At 43.3% G+C, this 18045-nt stretch overlaps 1 protein-coding gene across 5 annotated transcripts in view; it reads right to left on the bottom strand.

The window, feature by feature from the left end:
- Positions 1-314: 314 nt before the first annotated feature.
- The window catches only part of traf3ip2a (TRAF3 interacting protein 2a), a 79518-nt gene continuing 61787 nt past the window's right edge, over positions 315-18045 (bottom strand). For all 5 annotated transcript variants that reach the window (XM_048597179.1, XM_048597181.1, XM_048597180.1 and 2 more), the window contains 3 exons: positions 16731-16847; positions 10232-10306; positions 315-1461 (listed from right to left, as the gene is read on the bottom strand). In XM_048597179.1, coding sequence (XP_048453136.1) covers positions 1315-1461; positions 10232-10306; positions 16731-16847 — 339 coding nt within the window. In that variant the 3' untranslated portion in view covers positions 315-1314. The remainder of the gene's footprint in view (positions 1462-10231; positions 10307-16730; positions 16848-18045) is intronic.

Below are 18045 nucleotides of genomic sequence, written 5' to 3'. Positions count from 1 at the left end.
TTATAAAGGATTTTGTCAAGACCATGCCTGGAGTTTTAGTTTCCCTATTTAAGGATGTACCTATCTTAGGGTAAGGACAGGATTAGAATTTTTTCTTGTATTCATTCATGAGATAAAGGCATCGCTGGCTAGGCTAGCATTTATTGCCCATCCCAGAGGGTAGTTAAGAGTCAGTTACATTGCTGCGAGTCTGGAGTCATATGTAGGCCAGACCAGGTAAGGATGGCTAAAGGTCATCAGTAAACCAGATAGATTTTTTGAACAATCAACAATGGATTCATGGTCATCATTGGATTCTTAATTCCAGATTTTTATTGAATTCAAATTCCACCATCTGGAGTGACAGGATTTGAACCCAGGTCCCCAGGACGTTACTTGGGTCTTTTGATTAACAGTCCAGCAATAATACTATAAGGCTCTCATCTCCCCTACAAGTCCCGCTTTGACAAGCTCTACAGTTGAAAGCTTCCTGACTCAGGAAATTGGATGGAAGAAATAAAATCAGCCAATTACACCCTATTGCGGAAAACAACATTGATGTTGCCACGAATTAGAAACTTACTGATATGGCTGGACAGATCAGGGTATGGTCTGCCTGAGTGTTAGTTTTCCCTCGGGATGGGGACAGTGAGGTTCCCCCCGGTGCTTGTAGCCAATCTGAAAACAAACAGATAGGCTGGTGTTCCTCCTGCTGTGGTGAATCTACCATCAAGTAAGGTAAGTGTGTTGATCCAAATCTCATTATTTCTTCAGAGAAAACCCAAGAAACGCTTCATTTTTAAATAAAAAAAATCACTTGGGAGACATTTCCTGACTGATAAAAACCCATATATTTTGTCCTACTTTTATTATCAATTTCTCCAAACAGTACAATATGGACATATATTTGCTATTAACTAAGTTTTATACAGTGACATATTGCACAACATCCCCTTTAACACACCACCTCCCTTTGTGCAAAATTGAAATGGTTTGTATTGGATTTAAATGTAGTATTATCTGAATAAATACCAAATGGTTAAATGTTGCTGAAATCATATTACCTTGAACATAGAAGTATTTTTTAAATACCTGTGGGTCTTGTCTGTTACCTTGTTGCAGAGTACCTCTTCAGTAGATTAAACAGCCAATTTACATCCGAAGCTGCCCCATTATGCACCAAGAGAGAAATCATTGTCTGCAGCGCTAAACCAGCTTGGCATGGCTCAGATATACCACAATAATTCCATACAGTTGGGCCCCTTTCATCAAAGTGTTTGCACGGAGGCAAGAACAGCCATTGTAAGTTAATTGCACAGAAACAAGGTCAGTGGCTTAAAGTGGGACAGTATGAATGGTGGGCAATGGTCCAACTGGTGGAGCAATATATTCCTCTTCCCTCAGCAATCGGAGGAGGATGCGCTTCTGATCCCTTGGCCAATTGTAAATGTGTGTGTTCTGAAGCCAGTTGGGTACATGAGCCTGCAATGAAAGAAAAGGTTTACAGTCAGTATATGACACGATATTGAATGACAGAAAACGATGGGTAGGCGATAGCTGCCTATTGGTATTATCGCTAGACTATTAATCCAGAAACCCAGCAAATGTTTTGGGGTCCTGGGTTCAAATCCCACCAAGGCAGAATTCAATAATTTTTTTAAAAAGTCTGGAATTAAGAATCTACTGATCACCATGAAATCATTGCCGATTGTTGGAAAAACCCATCTGGTTCACTAATGTCTTTTAGGCAAGGAAATTTGCCACCCCTCACCTGGTCTGGCTACACATGACTCCAGACCCATAGCAGTGTGGTTGACTCTCAATTGCCCTCACTCAGTTGTACGAATCGCTACAAAGTCTCCAAGAAATGAAACTGGATGGATCACCTGGCATCGACCTAGGCACCGGAAAAGACAACGGCAGAAACAGCCCTGTTGACCCTACAAAGTCCTCCTCACTAACATTTGGGGGCCAGTGCCAAAATTGGGAGAGCTGTCTCACAGGCTAGTTAAGTAACAGCCTGACATAGTCATACTCACAGAATCATACCTTACAGACAATGTCCCAGACACCACCATCACCATCCCTGGATATGTCCTGTCCCACCGGCAGGACAGGCCCAGCAGAGGGGGTGGCATAGTGGTATACAGTCAGGAGGGCATTGCTCTGGGGGTCCTCAACATTGAGTCTGGACCCCATAAAGTCTCATAGCTTCAGGTTAAACATGGGCAAGGAAACCTCCTGCTGATTACCACATACCATCCTCCCTCAGCTGATGAATCAGTACTCCTCCATGCTGAACAACACTTAGAGGAAGCACTGAGGATGGCAAGGGCACAAAATGTACTCTGGGTGGGGGAGTTCAATGTCCACTCGGCAGCAGTACTACTGATCGAGCTGGTCAGGTCCTAAAGGACATAGCTGCTAGACTGGGTCTGCGGCAGGTGGTGAGGGAACCAACAAGAGGGAAAAACATACTTGACCTCATCCTTACTAATCTGCCAGCTGCAGTTACATCTGTCCATGTAAGTGGTAAGAGTAACCATCGCACAGTCCTTGTGGCAATGAAGTCCTGCCTTCACATTAAGAATAACTTCCATCGTGTTGTGTGGCACTATCACCGTGTTAAATGGGACAGACTTTGCACAGATCTAGAAACTCAAGACTGGGCATCCATGAGGTGCTGTGGGCCATCAATAGCAGCAGAATTGTACTTCAGCACAATCTGTAACCTCATGGCCCGGCATATCCCCCACTTAACCATTACTATCAAACCAGGGGATCGACACTGGTTCAATGGAGAGTGCAGGAGGAGATGCCAGGAGCAGCACCAGGCATACATGAAGATGAGGTATCAACCTGGTGAAGCCACCAAAAAGGATTACTTGCACACCATAAAGCGAAAGCAGCAAGTGACAGACAGAGCTAAGTGATCCCTCAACCAACGGATCACATCTAAGCTCTGCAGTCCTCCCACATCCAGTTGTGAATGGTGGTGGACAATTAAACAACTCACTGGAGGAGGAGGCTCCACAAATACACCCATCTTCAATGATGGAAGAGCCCAGCACATCAGTGCAAAACATAAGGCTGAAGCATTCGCAACATTCTTCAGCCAGAAGTACCAAGTAGATGATCCATCTCAGCCTCCTCCAGTGGTCCCCAGCATTACAGATACCAGTCTCCAGCCAATTCAATTCACTCCACGTGATATCAAGAAACAGTTGGAGACACTGAATACTGCAAAGGCTACGGGCCCTGACAACATTCCAGCAATAGTACTGAAGACTTGTGCTCCAGAACTTGTCGCTCCCTTAGCCAAGCTGTTCCAGCACAGTGACAACGCTGGTATCTACCCGATAATGCGGAAAATTGCCCAAGTACGTCCTGTACACAAAAAACAGGACAAATCCAACCCAGCCAGTTACTGCCCCATCAGTCTACTCTCGATCATCTGTAAAGTGGTGGAAGGTATCATCAACAGTGCTATCAAGCAGCAACTGCTCAGCAATAACCTGCTCAGTGATGCCCAGTTTGGGTTCTGCCAGGACCATTCAACTCCTGACCTCATTACAGCCTTGGTTCAAACATGGACATAGAGCTGAATCCCAGAGGTGTGGTGAAAATGACAGCCCTTGACATTAAGGCTGCATGCGACCGAGTGTGGCATCAAGGAGCCTTAGCAAAACTGTAATCAATGGGTATCAGGGGGCAAACTCTCTGCTGGTTACAGTCATAGGAAGATGGTCTTGGTTATTGGAGGTCAGTCATCTCAGCTCCAGGACATCTCTGCAGAAGTTCCTCAGGATAGTGTCCTCGACCCAACCATCTTCAGCTGCTTCATCAACGACCTTCCCTCCATCATAAGGTCAGAAGTGGGGATGGTCACCGATGATTGCACAATGTTCAACACCATTCGTGACTCTTCAGATATTAAAGCAGCTCATGTTCACATGCGACAAGATCTGTACAATATCCAGGCTTGGGCTGACAAATGGCAAGCGACATTCGCACCACACAAATGCCAGGCTATGACCATCACCAATAAGAGACAATCTAACCACCACCCCTCGACATTCAATGGTGTTACCATCACTGAATCCCCTACTATCAACATCCTGGGAGTTATCATTGACTTGAAACTCAATTAGACTCACCACATAAAAACAACGGCTACAAGAGTAGGCCAGAAGCTAGGAATACTGTGGCGAGTAACTCATTTCCTGACTCCTCAAAGCCTGTCCACCATCTACAAGGCACAAGTCAGGAGTGTGATGGAATACTCCCCACTTGCCTGGATGAGTGCAGCCCCAACAACACTCAAGAAGCTTAACACCATCCAGGAAAAAGCAGCCCACTGATTGGCACTACATCCACAAGCATCCACTCCCTCCACCACCAACGCTCAATAGCAGCAGTGCGTACTATCTACAAGATGCACTGCAGAAATTCACCAAAGATCTTCAGACAGCACATTCCAAACTCACGACCACTTCCATCTAGAAGGACAAGGGCAGCAGTTATATGGGAATAACACCGCCATCAAGTTCACCTCCAAGCCACTCATCATTCTGATTTGGAAATATATTGTCATTCCTTCACTGTTACTGGGTCAAAATCCTGGAATTCCCTCCCTAATGGCATTGTGGGTCAACCCACAGCAGGAGGACTGCAGCGGTTCAAGAAGGCAGCTCACCACCACTTTTTCAGGGGCAACTAGGGATCTAGTTGCTGGCCCAGCCAGCAAGAAATGGCTGGCCCAGCCAACAACACCCTCATCCCACAAATGAATAGAATAATAGACAGTGAAGTGCACAGTATTTACTTATTTTGTACCAAATAGTATTGGACTAAAACCAAGAACCTAGGGTATAGTAGTGATAATGGGGGGTGGGTAGGGGTAAAAGGGTTTCCCAAAGTTAGCTCATTGAACAAAATCATAAATGCCTTTTTTGGACTAGCATTGATAATCTCACCACAAGTAATAAAAAGAGGATGTTTTTCTGCACAGATAGGCTCCTTCTGTTTTTATATTTGAGATTTTTGCTTTTCATCCTATGGTCTTGCATCACGTAACAAAAACATATCTTAGGACGTTAAATTTGGAGTTAGCTGACAGAAAGAGGTAATTTTACTGACAAATAATAATTCATCAGGGTGGTTGGACAGAATGTGCTTATAGTATTTAAATGGCATTTTTATTGTGTTAATGTGATTACAATAAAACCTCTTCTTCCGCATGAATAACCTTCAGAAGGAACCACCATTCAGTGTGCTTCCAGGGTACTATACAATTCTAGTCATTGTTCCTCACTGATGTTCAGGTGGGAGATTGCTTTGTGAACAGCTTTTTTCAATAGGTTCATGGGATATGGCCATTTTAGTCAGGCCAGTATTTATTGCCCATCCCTGATTGCCCAGAGGTCAGTTAAAAGTCAATAACATTGTTGTGGGTCTAGAGTCACCAGTCCCTAAAGGACAGATGATTTATGACAATTATTGACAGTACTTATGTGTTGCCATTTGGCTAGCTTTTAGTTTTTACAGAGTTTGTAAAAATTGAACTCAAATTTCAGCATTTATCATGGTGGAATTTGAACCTATGTCCCCATAGCATAAACCTGGGGTTCTGGATTACTAGTCCAGTGATAATACACAGAAACCACTGCTGCCCTGGATAGACAAAGGATGCTTGCTGATAATCTTTCTTCTCCTCTGTCCCCCTAATCTCCCTCAGCAGTGCTTCTTCTTCTGCTCATTCTCTAGCCATTCTACACTTCAAGAGGGGTGCCTACTGAACTGATTAGCACTGGAGTCTGGGAGTTAGGATAAAGATTTTCATCTCCTGTCACTCACTTTAAACCTTTGCAACGTTAAACATGTATAGAAAGCACTAAGCACTGTAAAATTATAGTAGCAGGTCAAAGGAATCAATCAGCAAAATACCTGTAAATAGTTGATGATTCATTCAAATAATGTTAGTGGAGTGGAGTGGGGTGGGGTGTTCCTGCTGCTCAACATTGTGTGAGTTTAAGGGAGGGCTTTAGCTGGAACACAGAGCCCCAAATTGCCATCTCTGTCATCAAGTGACTCTTCCCCAGTGACTGAGGGCATGGTCTGCCTGGACTGTATACTTTAGCTTATTGCATTTCAGTAAACTAGCACCTGCAACAGAAGGTGGTATTTGCATCCATCTGCCATGATTCAGCTGGTAGTTCCCTCAACTCTGAGTCAGAACTTGTGGGCTCCATTCCAGGACTCCAGTGCTAACAACCTAGCCTAGTAAACCAATGCAGTGCTGAGGGAGTGCTGTACTATTGGACTTGAGGTCATTCAGATGAGCTGTTAAACCAAAGCCCTGCATATTTTGTGTGAATGTAGAGGATTCCATGCCAGTATTCCAAAGAAGAACAAGGGATATATCCTGGTGTCTTGGTCATCATCAGTCAACACGACAAAATGTTGTTGTTTGGGAGAACTTGCCATGTGCAATGTCAGCTACAATTCCTATCTTACAACAGGGAAAATAGTTCAGTGAGTATTGGCTATGCATCATTTTTGGATATTCAGTGATAGTGAAAGATATGATATTCATGCAGATTTTTTTCTTTTTAACGGGTGCAAATTGCCCACTTACGAGCATCAATCAGCAGTAGGTTGGGAAGAGTTGAGGTGACCATCATGAAACTTCCTGTCCCAGGGCCTACACTCTGCATGTCATTTTTGGAGCTCTGAGGGCATTCACAACATCCAAAAACACATTCATCAATAAGTCCTTTCAGAGATAGTAGGAACTGCAGATGCTGAAGAATCTGAGATAACAAGGTATGGAGCTGGATGAACACAGCAGGCCAAGCAGCATCAGAGGAGCAGGAAAGCTGACGTTTCGGGCCTAGACCCTTCTCTGCTGTGTTCATCCAGCTCTACACCTTGTTATCATCAATAAGTCCTACTTATTTCCCTTGCATTTATATACTCTGAACACATCATCCAAATATATGACAAAAACTGGTTTCCTCTTTATATATCCTCGTGTTACCTCCTCAAAAACCTGTCAGGAATTTGTCAGGTATGATTTTCCCTTCATGAGATTGTGCTGACTCTGCTTGATGTTATTGCAGAGTTTTGAATGGTCTGTTAATATATCCTTTACCATAGACTCTGGCATTTCCCATTGACCGACCTGGACTAGAGGATATTTTTTGTCTCTCTCTCCTTTTGAATATGGGTCTTACATTAGCAGTTTTCCAATCCAGTGAGAATGTAAGGATTTTTTGGAAGATTACCACCACTGCATCCACCATCTCTTTAACTACTACCTATAATATCCTAGGTTGCATCCCATCAGGTCCAGGGGACATATTGGCCTTTAGTCCCAGCAGTTTCCCTAGTACCTCCTCCAGTGATGGCCATTGTGTTTATTTTCTTCCCCACCTTTGGGCCGCTTAATTATTTCATACTTTTGAAATGCTATTAATGTTCTCCACCATATAGACTGATGCAGAGTCTTTTGACTGTGTGACAATTACACAGACATGTTTAAGGTGAAGCTAACTAAGCAGATGATGGAGAAAAGGATAGAAGGATATGTTGATAGTGTTAGAAGGAGGACATTTGCAAGGGGCAGGAACAACAGCATTGACCAGTTCTACATAAAGATGGCATTCATTTGCACACAAAAAGACCTCACAAACTAGTACGAGCTGCTGTTTGATAATCGTGAAGGAAGGAAAATTTGCTAGAACAAAGGGCATCCCTCCTATCGCTCAATGACGCATGGAGCAGAAGTTATTTTAGGCGATTTTAGTGGCAGGGAGTGAATTTATTCATGCATGAAAGCAGCAGGTGGAATGTACTGCCTTTCTAAATTATCACAAAAACATTGAGAATAAGAGCAGGAGTAGGCCATTTGGCCCTTCGAGCCTGGTCATGGCTGATCATTCAACCCAGTGGCCTGTTCCCATCTTCTCCCCATACCCTTTGATGCCTTTAGCCTTGAGAACTATATCTAGCCCCTTCTTGAAAACATTCAATGTTTTGGCCTCAACGGTTTCTGTGGCTTAGATTTCCACCGGCTCACCACTTTCTGGGTAAAGAAATTTCTCATTTTCTCAGTCCTAAATGGCCTACCCCATATCCTCAGACTGTGACCCCTGGTTCTGGACTCCCTAGATATAAGGAGCATCCTTCCTGTGTTTATCCTGTCTGGTCCTGTCAGAATTTTGTAGGTTTCTGTGAGGTCCCCCCTCATTCTACTTCAGTCCAGTGAATATTGTCCTAACTGATCCGGTTTCTCTTCATATGTCACAGAAATCTGTCTGGTAAACCTTTGTTGCACTCTCTCCTTGGCCAGAACTGTGCACAGTACTCCAGGTATGGCCTCACCAATGCCCTGTACAATAACCGCTCCTGTATTCTCTTGTTATGGAGGCCAACATTCCATTTGCCTTCTTCACCACCTGCTGCACCTGCAGGCTTGCTTTCAACGGCTGATATACAAGGACGCCCAGCTCTCATTGCACCTCCCCATTTTCTGCCTTTCAGATAATAACTGGCCTTCCTATTTTTGCTACCAAAGTGGATAACTTTGCATCTCTTCACATTTCAGTTGAGCCGCCGTGCATTTGCCCTCTCCCTCAGCTTGTTCAAATCACACTGAAGTGTGGCCCAGGAAGGATCTTCCTGGCCTTCTTGACTTTCCCAACGTGTCGCTAACAAAGGCCCTTGTAGTAGTGAGCAAACCAGACACTACCTGAGGGGCACAGATGGTAAGCTGTCTTTAAGCACTGGCAGCGCTGGGGTGACTGAAGCTCTCTCATTGCCCGCTACTTTGCCGTGTTGAATCAGGAAAAGGGAATGGCCCACTTAAAGTTGTTCTCCTTCCCTTTCTGCTGATTCCAGTTCTCTCTGTCTCCAGCAAGCTAATCCCGATCTTGCACTCACTTGCTGACCTGGGATCCAGCACTGGTCCTGGGCCATGGATTCAGGCCAGCTCTGCCTAAAGCCACTGGCCTGCTGGCGGCGTGTGACACTGGGAGCTGCTGGTCTCTAAATGGCTGGGAGGTCAAAGTGGCTGAGAGTCTTGCCTACTCCCTAGTGGAATACCACACGGATCAGTGCTGGGGCACACTTACTTACAATGTATATATTCATGATTTGAAATGCCAAGTTTGTGAATGGCACAAAAATTGATGGGAAGTTTACTAGTGAGAATGACACAAAGAGTCTGTGGAGGGATACATTCAGGTTAAGAGAGTGGGCAAAAACCAGGCAGGTTGAATATAATGTGAGCAAATGTGATGTTGTGCACTTTGGAAGAATTGAGATATGGTCTTTTCTCATTCACTGGTGTACAGGGATTTCACTTTATATCCATTAGGTGCCAAATCTGATCGTGCAGAACCTCTTCATATAGCGTGCTGCAACACCAACCTAGATTATGTGTCAAATATTCAATCCTGGGATGGACCATAAAGCCAAACAGTGCTAACCATTGAGCCAATTTAACCTGAACAAAAAATAAATCCAAAGCAATGCTCTTAACCATGTTAAGGTAATTCAAAAGAACAGTTACAACGGTGTGAAGGGCACAAGAAGTATTCCCAGACAGAGAGTAAACAGCAGCTAGAAAATGTCACAGCTCAGGTCACTCAATTATCAAGCAGCTATCTCCTTTCCTAGGAAGGTAATCAAGTTGGCATCAAATGTCGCCAAAATAAATCTTGTGATCTTGCAATACAATAGTTGAGCCACATTCCTACATTTCTAATTACGTGAGAAAATCAAAAATATAATCAGAACATGGTGGCATCACAGAAAGAAGCCATTTGGTTCATCAAGTCTAATTTAGCTCTTTGCAAGAGCAATTTAGCAATTTCCACTGCGCCATTCATCCCTCATAAACATGTAATTTTTTCCCTCTGACAGATCTCAGCTAGCTTTCCTCAATTTATCCACGATTGTATAAATGACTTAATTTTCTCATGGATTATCAGATCTAGAAATTTGCGCACCACTGAAATTAAACTGAATGGCCTGTTGGTACTGGGCTTATCCTTACTTTTAGTGGCTACCTTGTTTTTAGATTTCATTAATGCATTTCCAGAAATCTCAGTGATGTTCACTAAATGCTTCAAGCAATGTTCAATTTAATCTTTTCATCTAAAGTGTAGGTGGAAAATGTTAATTTAACCAAAAAACATTCCTTATGTGCAGAACCTGTAGGGCAAAGGGAATATCAGCCTTTACTTGCCTTGGTAGCATTTGCAAAGAGTATTGGTATAAACCTAAAGTTCATGCTTGATTGTTGTATGAACTCAATCTGCATCTGAAAGAAAAACAAACATTATCACCTCCTCTGCCTTGAAAGCCACATCAAATATTTCAATACAGGGCGTCATGGGCAGGTACAGCAGGTTATAGGGTTGTCCTCAGTTGACACTGAGACACGGTATCTCCCCAGATCTGGCAAATGCAGGAAATGAAAGAAAGGAAAAAGAAATTTGCTCAGCCCTGCACCATATCGAACTGGATTTGATTGGAAAGCCTTGCTTCTGGAGGCTTTCGTTTGTAAAGAATGCTGTCAAAGTTATGGTGTGCCTACAGTCCAACTCCTATAAAGCTGCCATTGTCAATAACTGTTCATTCCAATGCCATCCTTGTTAGCAATGCCATGGAAATATGGAAGGCTGCCACTTAGACCCCTGTTGGAGCAGTGCAGACTGGCATCAAGCTAGCCATGTTTTGCTTTGTCATCTTCGAGAGTAGTTGTGTTGTTTTCCTTATTGACAATCATACCACTACCCAAGTTTTACTAAGTCGTGGGATTGCTCCAAATCCAGGCGGTCAGAAACTGTCACATATGCATCACCTCAGTGACACGGTGTATTCCAATGAGAAAAAGTGCTATTCTTAATGTGCAGCTTGTTTGCAATTCACTGCACCGTGTCTTGCAAGCCAACGCTGTCAACTTTGGACACTATCACAATCCTTTATTTTAAGGCTGGCCATGATGTCACCACTCATTAGTGCCTGGTAAATCCCTCGGCTATGCTCCGCAGCCTCACCTCATGATACTTTGTGGAATTTTAGCTAAGCAACACCATAATGGTATCTATTACTCTGTTCATCATCACTGGCCCATATTATGGGCATGTCAAAGGCATGACAGGAATTTGGGAGTCACATATAATATAGTTTGGCACCACCAACAACTCATATTTGTCTAGCTTCTTGTAAAATGTCAAAAAGATACTTATCAACTAAAATTTGGCATTGAACTACACAATATCAGGTTAGGTTGAGATAGATTTGAAGCAATGCCTTGGAGGAAGACAGTCAAATACAGAGATGGAGAGGGTTAGTGAGAGAATTCAGAATTTGGGGCCCAGGAAGGTGAAGACATGGCTCACAGTGGTAGAATGATTAAAATCAGGGATGTGCAAGAAGCTCGGATTGGGAGAATGCAAAGATCTTGGGTCTCAGGAATAGTTGTCACAACGGTGTATAACTTAATCCAAGCAGGATAGATAAGGGCGAAGCAGGGGATGTAACATATTTGGATTTTCAGAAGGTGTTTGATAAAGTACCACACATGAGGCTAATTAATAAGAGAACAGCCCATGCTATTGGAGGCAATTTATTAGCAAGGATAGAGGATTGGCTAACTCATAGAAGACAGAGAGTTGGGATAAGGGGGGCATTTTCATCATGGCAACATCGAACGAAAGTCATAGAGTCATAGGGATACACAGCATGGAAACAGAGCCTTTGGTCCAAATCATCTGTGCCAACCAGATATCCTAAACTAACCTAGTCCCATTTGCTAGCATTTGGCCCAATTCCCTCTAAATCCTTCCTATTCATATACCCATCCAGATGTCTTTTAAATGTTGTAATTGTATCAGCATCCACCACTTCCTCTGGCAGCTTATTCCTCCACGCACCACTCTCTGCGTGAAAACGTTGCCCTTTAGATCCCTTTCAAATCTTTCCCCTCTCACCTTAAACCTCTATCCTCTAGTTTTGGACTCCCCTACCCTGGGAAAAAGACCTTGGATATTCACTCTATTCACGCCCCTCACGATTTTATAAACTTCTATAAGATCAGCCCTCAGCCTCTGCTCCAGGAAAAAATCCCCATCCTATTCAGCCTTTCCCTATAGCTCAAACCCTCCAGTCCCAGCTACATCCTTGTAAATCATTTCTGTACCCTCTCAAATTTCACAACATCCTTCCTATTGCAGGGAGACCAGAATTGCACGCCATACTCCAAAAGTGGCCTAACCAATTTCCTGTACAGCCGCAACATGACCTCCCAACTCCTATATTCAACGCACTTACCAACAAAATTAATGGTGTGCCACATGGATCAGTGCTGGGCCCATTATTATTTACAATATATATTAGAGACTTGGATGAGGAAAATAAATGTACTGTCATCAAGTTTGCAGATGATGAAGAAGTAGATGGGAAGACAAGTGGTGAGGATGATACAAGGAGTCTGCAGAGGGATACAGACAGACAAAATCTTGGCAGATGGAAGATAATGTGTGATGATGTGAGGGTATGCACTTTGGCAGGAAGAATAGAGGAGGTGAATGTTGTTTAATTGGAGAAAGAGTGCAGACAGCTATAGAACGAAAGGGATTCAGCAGTCCTCATCCAGGAATCACAAAAAAGTTAGCATACAAGTTCAGCAGGTAGTAGGGAAGGCAAATGCAATGTTGGCCTTTATTTCAAAAGGAATGGATATTTAAAAAAACACATCCATCTTCCTATGTTCCCAGTACAACATCAACCAGTGGAAAGCTCACCCATTGCCACCGGTATAGCACATTAGTACCATCTCATGCAGGTGTCCTTCCTTGATAACCATATCTGTTCACTGCACTAATGGTTATATCTATATCTAGCCTGCACCACAGTCAGCCATATTTATAAAGCCCCTGTAACAATATAGTTATTATAGTTACACAATTCTGTTTCTAAGTCTAGTAAAGCATCTTGGACAATGACTGTCACAATTGGCATTATGTGTGGTCACTTTTCTCCTCAAATAAATGAGTGACAGTTGTTACAGACTCAATGGAAACAAATGGTAAAATTACCTTGAGGGTCATGGCCACTTTGAAAGTTATATCTCTGGCTGTTTATCTCCTTTCAGAGGGCAGTGTATTCTTGTGTATAATGTAGCATTCAGGACAAAGAATAACAACTGTCAAGTCACACTATTTGCTGTGCTACAAGTGATCAGGCGAAGAGGTTCAACCAGAAGAAAAAGATAGGACTGACAGTGAAGATTTGTTTTGCTGCAGACCAGGTAGATGCATTGACAAGTGGTGTTCTTGTTTTACAGCCTAAGTCCTAAGTCAACTAAACACAAATTCTGCATCAAATAACCAGCATGCTGGAAGCTGGCATATTTGGTAAATGCAGAGGGCCTTTAAATGTAACCACTGCAAGCCTAGCACAGTCACAATGTACAGCATGAGGAGCACGGTGTAGAAGATGAAGTGTGCTTGCATTCATCTCCAAGTGTGCACATGAGTGGAAGGATTGTCAATTGTTCTTCCATAGGTTAAAGAGGGTGTCCATTGAGATTAAAACTCATAAGTGTATGTTGGGATTTGGAGAAAATTCTATACTGAGTTAATGTCTAACCCAGCAAGTTAGATCAAAAGGACCTTGGTTGTAAAGATGGGCAAAGCCACTTGCACTGATAATGAAGCGGTTTGGTGGCAGGAAGTTCATTCATAGAATTCCTACAGTGTGGAAGCAGGTTATCTGGTCCAGTGACTGTATATTGATCATCTAAAGTGCGTCCCACCCTGACCCAGCCCCCTACCCTATTCCTGTAATTCTGCATTTCCCATGGATAAACCACCTGGCCTGCATATCCCTGGACACCACCGGCAATTTAGCATGGCCAATCCACCTAGCCTGTACATCTTTGGACTGTGGGAGGAAACTGGAGCACCTGGAGCAAACCCATGCAGACACGGGGAGAATGTACAAACTCCACACAGACAGTCGCCCCAAGGCTAGAATCAAGCCTGGGTCCATGGCGCTGTGAGGCAGCAGTGCTAACCACTGAGCCACCGTGTTGCCCATTGATCAGTCTTTAATTGGTCGGGTTGTAGGTCAGGAGACATTCATGCCAAGTCTCTGAGGAAACAAAAGGGAATTATTGTGATCTTAGAGTACGATGCCGGGAAATGTGAAGGATCTGGGATTTGCTCAATGAGGCTGATCAACAGGGTTCAATTTGAGACACAGATACCTTCAATGATTCAGAACATGCTTATGGTTTCTCACCACAAGGAGGAAGGCTTTAATGAACCTAAAAGATGAGGAAGGAACCTTATGGAGAACAGGGATCTGTACTGGGTTTTCACACACACTATTTGAAGCATTTCTACTGTGTCCTCTGCAGGAGACAGAATGATCAAAAAACTAACCACCAGCTGTGGCTCAATTCAAGATTGCAGGGCATGAAAAGGCTCGTGGAAATTAAATGAATTTATTTACTTAAGGCTTTTGGCCTAGTGTCTCCTACAATCTTCATGGAGAGGCTGGAAGCTACTGGAATACCTAATTCAAATTGTGGATATTATCCAGAATGTCCGCTCTAGCTTCAAAGTCAGCATTCTCTTACAAATGAGCAAGCAATGTTGTCTTTTCATCAACAATGTATTAGATGGTATCGTTGAGACTGTAGTGAAACATTTCTTCCACCACACCCAGAAAACCATATATCAAAGTGACAGTTTAGCTCGGGGGTGGAATGGGCTGTGTATCAGGGAGTGACACAGAAGGAATGTTCGGGAATAAGAACAAATATACAGAACAGGAAAATTATATAAAGTTTTAACAAAGAAATTCCTCATTTGCGTTTTATTCATGGCACTGAGTCTAATGATGCCTGCGGGCAGCTAATTACATTCAAGATGAAGCAATCAGAATGCTCCCTAATGATGAAGTTTTTCCTCTTTTGCAACAATGGTAAACTATAATTACTTTAAGGTTAAGGTGAATGCCAATTCTTAGAAGTTATATGCATTGTAACACAACGTACAGTTTGAGGAATGAGGGAAAACCAGACAAAGGCACCAATCTAAGACTGGCCTTGTGGCCTCTTTGATAATTTCTATGGGCATATTAATCAATAGTGCCACGCTTTCAGCTTGATGTATAGACTCTGCTGGGGTTAAAGGCATGTGGAATTGCTCCAATGAGTGAGCAAATCAGCCTTAGAATCATAGAGTCCCCTACAGTGTGGAAGCAGGCCATTTGGCCCATCAATTTCACACCAACCCTGTGAAGAGCATCCCACGCAGATCCACACTCTTTACCCTGTTCCTGTAACCCTGCATTTCCCATGGCCAATCCATCTAACCTGCACATCTTTGGACTGTGGGAGGAAACTGGAGCACCTAGAGGAAACCCACGCAGACACACGGAGAATGTGCAAACTCCACACAGGCAGTCGGCTGAGGATGGAATTGAACCCAGGTCCCTGGAACTGTGAGGCAGCAGTGCTGACCACTAAGCCACAATGCCACCCCTACCTTGTAGACTGATATCAAGTCATACAACGCAAGAGGTGGCAGTGTTGATTTCTGCTATATGCTGAATTAGCTGACATTACTGCACACAGCACCATTGGCTTCCTTATTCCAGGTTAAGAAGGATAAAATTAATTAGCCAAGGTTTCTGCTCTTGAGATGTGACCATCAATTCCTGTGAGAAAATGCCCACATGTAGAATTTAGCTTTGGCTGTTCACATTGTTCAACAGCCCAGTGACATTTTCTGAGCAGACAAGTATCAAAAATCGAAAAGGACAGCATCCATGAAACCATTCTATGTCTGTGTCACCAGAGGGGCAATCCCTGCGGAACACTATCCCGACAGGAATCACATCCAGGGACAATCCTTGTGGAACACTATCCCTACAGGAATCACCAGTGGAATAGTACATTTGGAATGATGCCTTAACAAGAGTCACCAGATAGAGCAGCAACAGGAGAGTCATTAGAGGAAGAGTATGCAGGGAATCATATTGTGACAGCAGTCACAGCCTTCAGGAAAAGGAAGTACTTTGAAAAGCAGATTGGGAATGTTAGTGATTTACATTTCAAAATCATTATCTTTCCAGTATTTGTCATATGAGCAATTTGCTCCCCATACCCAAGGTCGGAGGGCTTTAGTTTCAATCTCAGGTCAGATTGTAATCATCAGCATTCTCTACGTGTTGCATAAGTGCTTTGAACGTGTTGTATATGGGATCAAAAAGGTTAACACTGAGGAGCTGCCACAGCACGTCGCACTGTGATGATGTCATGTGGACTTGGTTGTAGAACTGCTTAGGATCTCAAATGAATTAAAGTCAAATGTCTGATCCTGCTCAAAGTCTCTGTAACAATGTCTTTTTGCTAAAAGGTTGCTGACATACAATAAACTATTTCTTGTTAATGACAAGACACTCTTGTAATTAGATCAGCATGTGGTTTCCCTCTGCCACATGAGCCCAAGTAGATTCCTGCATGACAGAGGATGGTGCGTCAGAACCTTTAGCATGAGAGCAGCTCACAGCATAGGGAGCCAGCATGTCCATACGAGAGATTTTACCCGAAAGTCTCTGCTTTCTTTGGGTCTTTGATCTAAATTATGCCATTATTATTGGGTTTACTTTTGACAATTACTCAAACAAGAAGTTGTACATCAAAGACTTGAGTTCCATTTCCTCACCATTCTGTGGATGTATTTTGTGTGCAGGCTGTGCTCATCTTTCAGTTGCTCTGAATTGGTTCCCTCAATGTCCTGCTTGTACTTTGGGCTAATCGCGATTACAATCATCACTTCCCTCTGTAAGCAAAAAGAGCAGAACAATGACTCTTCTATCATTTGGCTAAGACAGTGCTGTAGTTCTATTGCCGAGAATGCATTTATTCCAAGAAGTACGTTTCACAAGCAGTCACAATTTGGAGATATTTTATCTTGCTCTCACAACAATTTCCATTCTTTCATGTTGAACAATAAAACAATGAGGGATTGTTGAGAGCGAGACTGCAGCTACAATATCATTGAGAGTTTCAGAAGGAACAATTCAAACTGATGATAGTCATTGTTGTCCTTTTACTGTGAATCATTTTTCATAATACATAACATGCTTTCCATAAAATATCAACAATTTGTAGGTGTCAGGCTTGTCTTGGCGGAAGAAATAGAGATAATACAGTGTGGAGCTACAGGAACACAGCAGGCCAGGCAGCATCAGAGCAGCAGGAAAGTTGACATTTCGGGTCAGGACCCTTCTCCAGATGCTGCCTGGCCTGCTGTGTTCCTCCAGCTCCACACTGTGTTATCTCTGACTCCAGCATCGTCAATTCTTACTATCTCTTGGTGGAAGAACTATTGTCTGGCAGTTGTAAGACTATGGAGCCCTGGCCCATTCTCGAGACTGGTGCAGGTAATCTAGGCTGACACTTCAATGCAGTATATGGGGTGGTGCTGCTTTTTGTCTGTTCTCCCAGCTAGGTGTATATGATACAACAGATTCAATATGAATCTCCCATCCCTGATGGTTGGGAAGATAAGGGTTACATGTGGGAAACAGGCTCCCTCAATCCATCAGATTGGGTTTTGAGGCCTTAGTGACTCCTTGGAGAGGAGTTCATTTCCAAATATAACTCTTACAGCACAATTAGAGAGCCCAATTTAAATTGGACAGCTGCTGTCTGTGTCTCACCAGGCGTGGGGAAAGCCAACAGCAACACAGTAACAGGAACTGCTGGATTCTTCAGTAGCTGGTTCCCCAAAGAAACCTTCAACCTCTCTTCGGACTGTGGCCTCTTTCTCTACCATGCTGACCTCCCTAAAACTGGATGGTCAATCTTCCCCCTTCCTGAGGGCACTGTTCTCCGGTCGCTGGTTTGCCTGCCTCGCAGTTGGCTAGCCTGTTGATCCAACTGGCTGCCAGACAGGAAACAGACAGGAAATGATCACAAGCTCTTGCTGTTGAATTTGGCACAAAAACGGCAACAGCTTACCCAGTCATTTATTT

This window comes from Rhincodon typus, chromosome 5 (assembly GCF_021869965.1).
Source record: "Rhincodon typus isolate 14 chromosome 5, sRhiTyp1.1, whole genome shotgun sequence".
Lineage (NCBI taxonomy): Eukaryota > Metazoa > Chordata > Chondrichthyes > Orectolobiformes > Rhincodontidae > Rhincodon > Rhincodon typus.
Note: the sequence above shows the minus strand (reverse complement) of the source record. Positions and strands in the feature narration are given on the sequence as shown.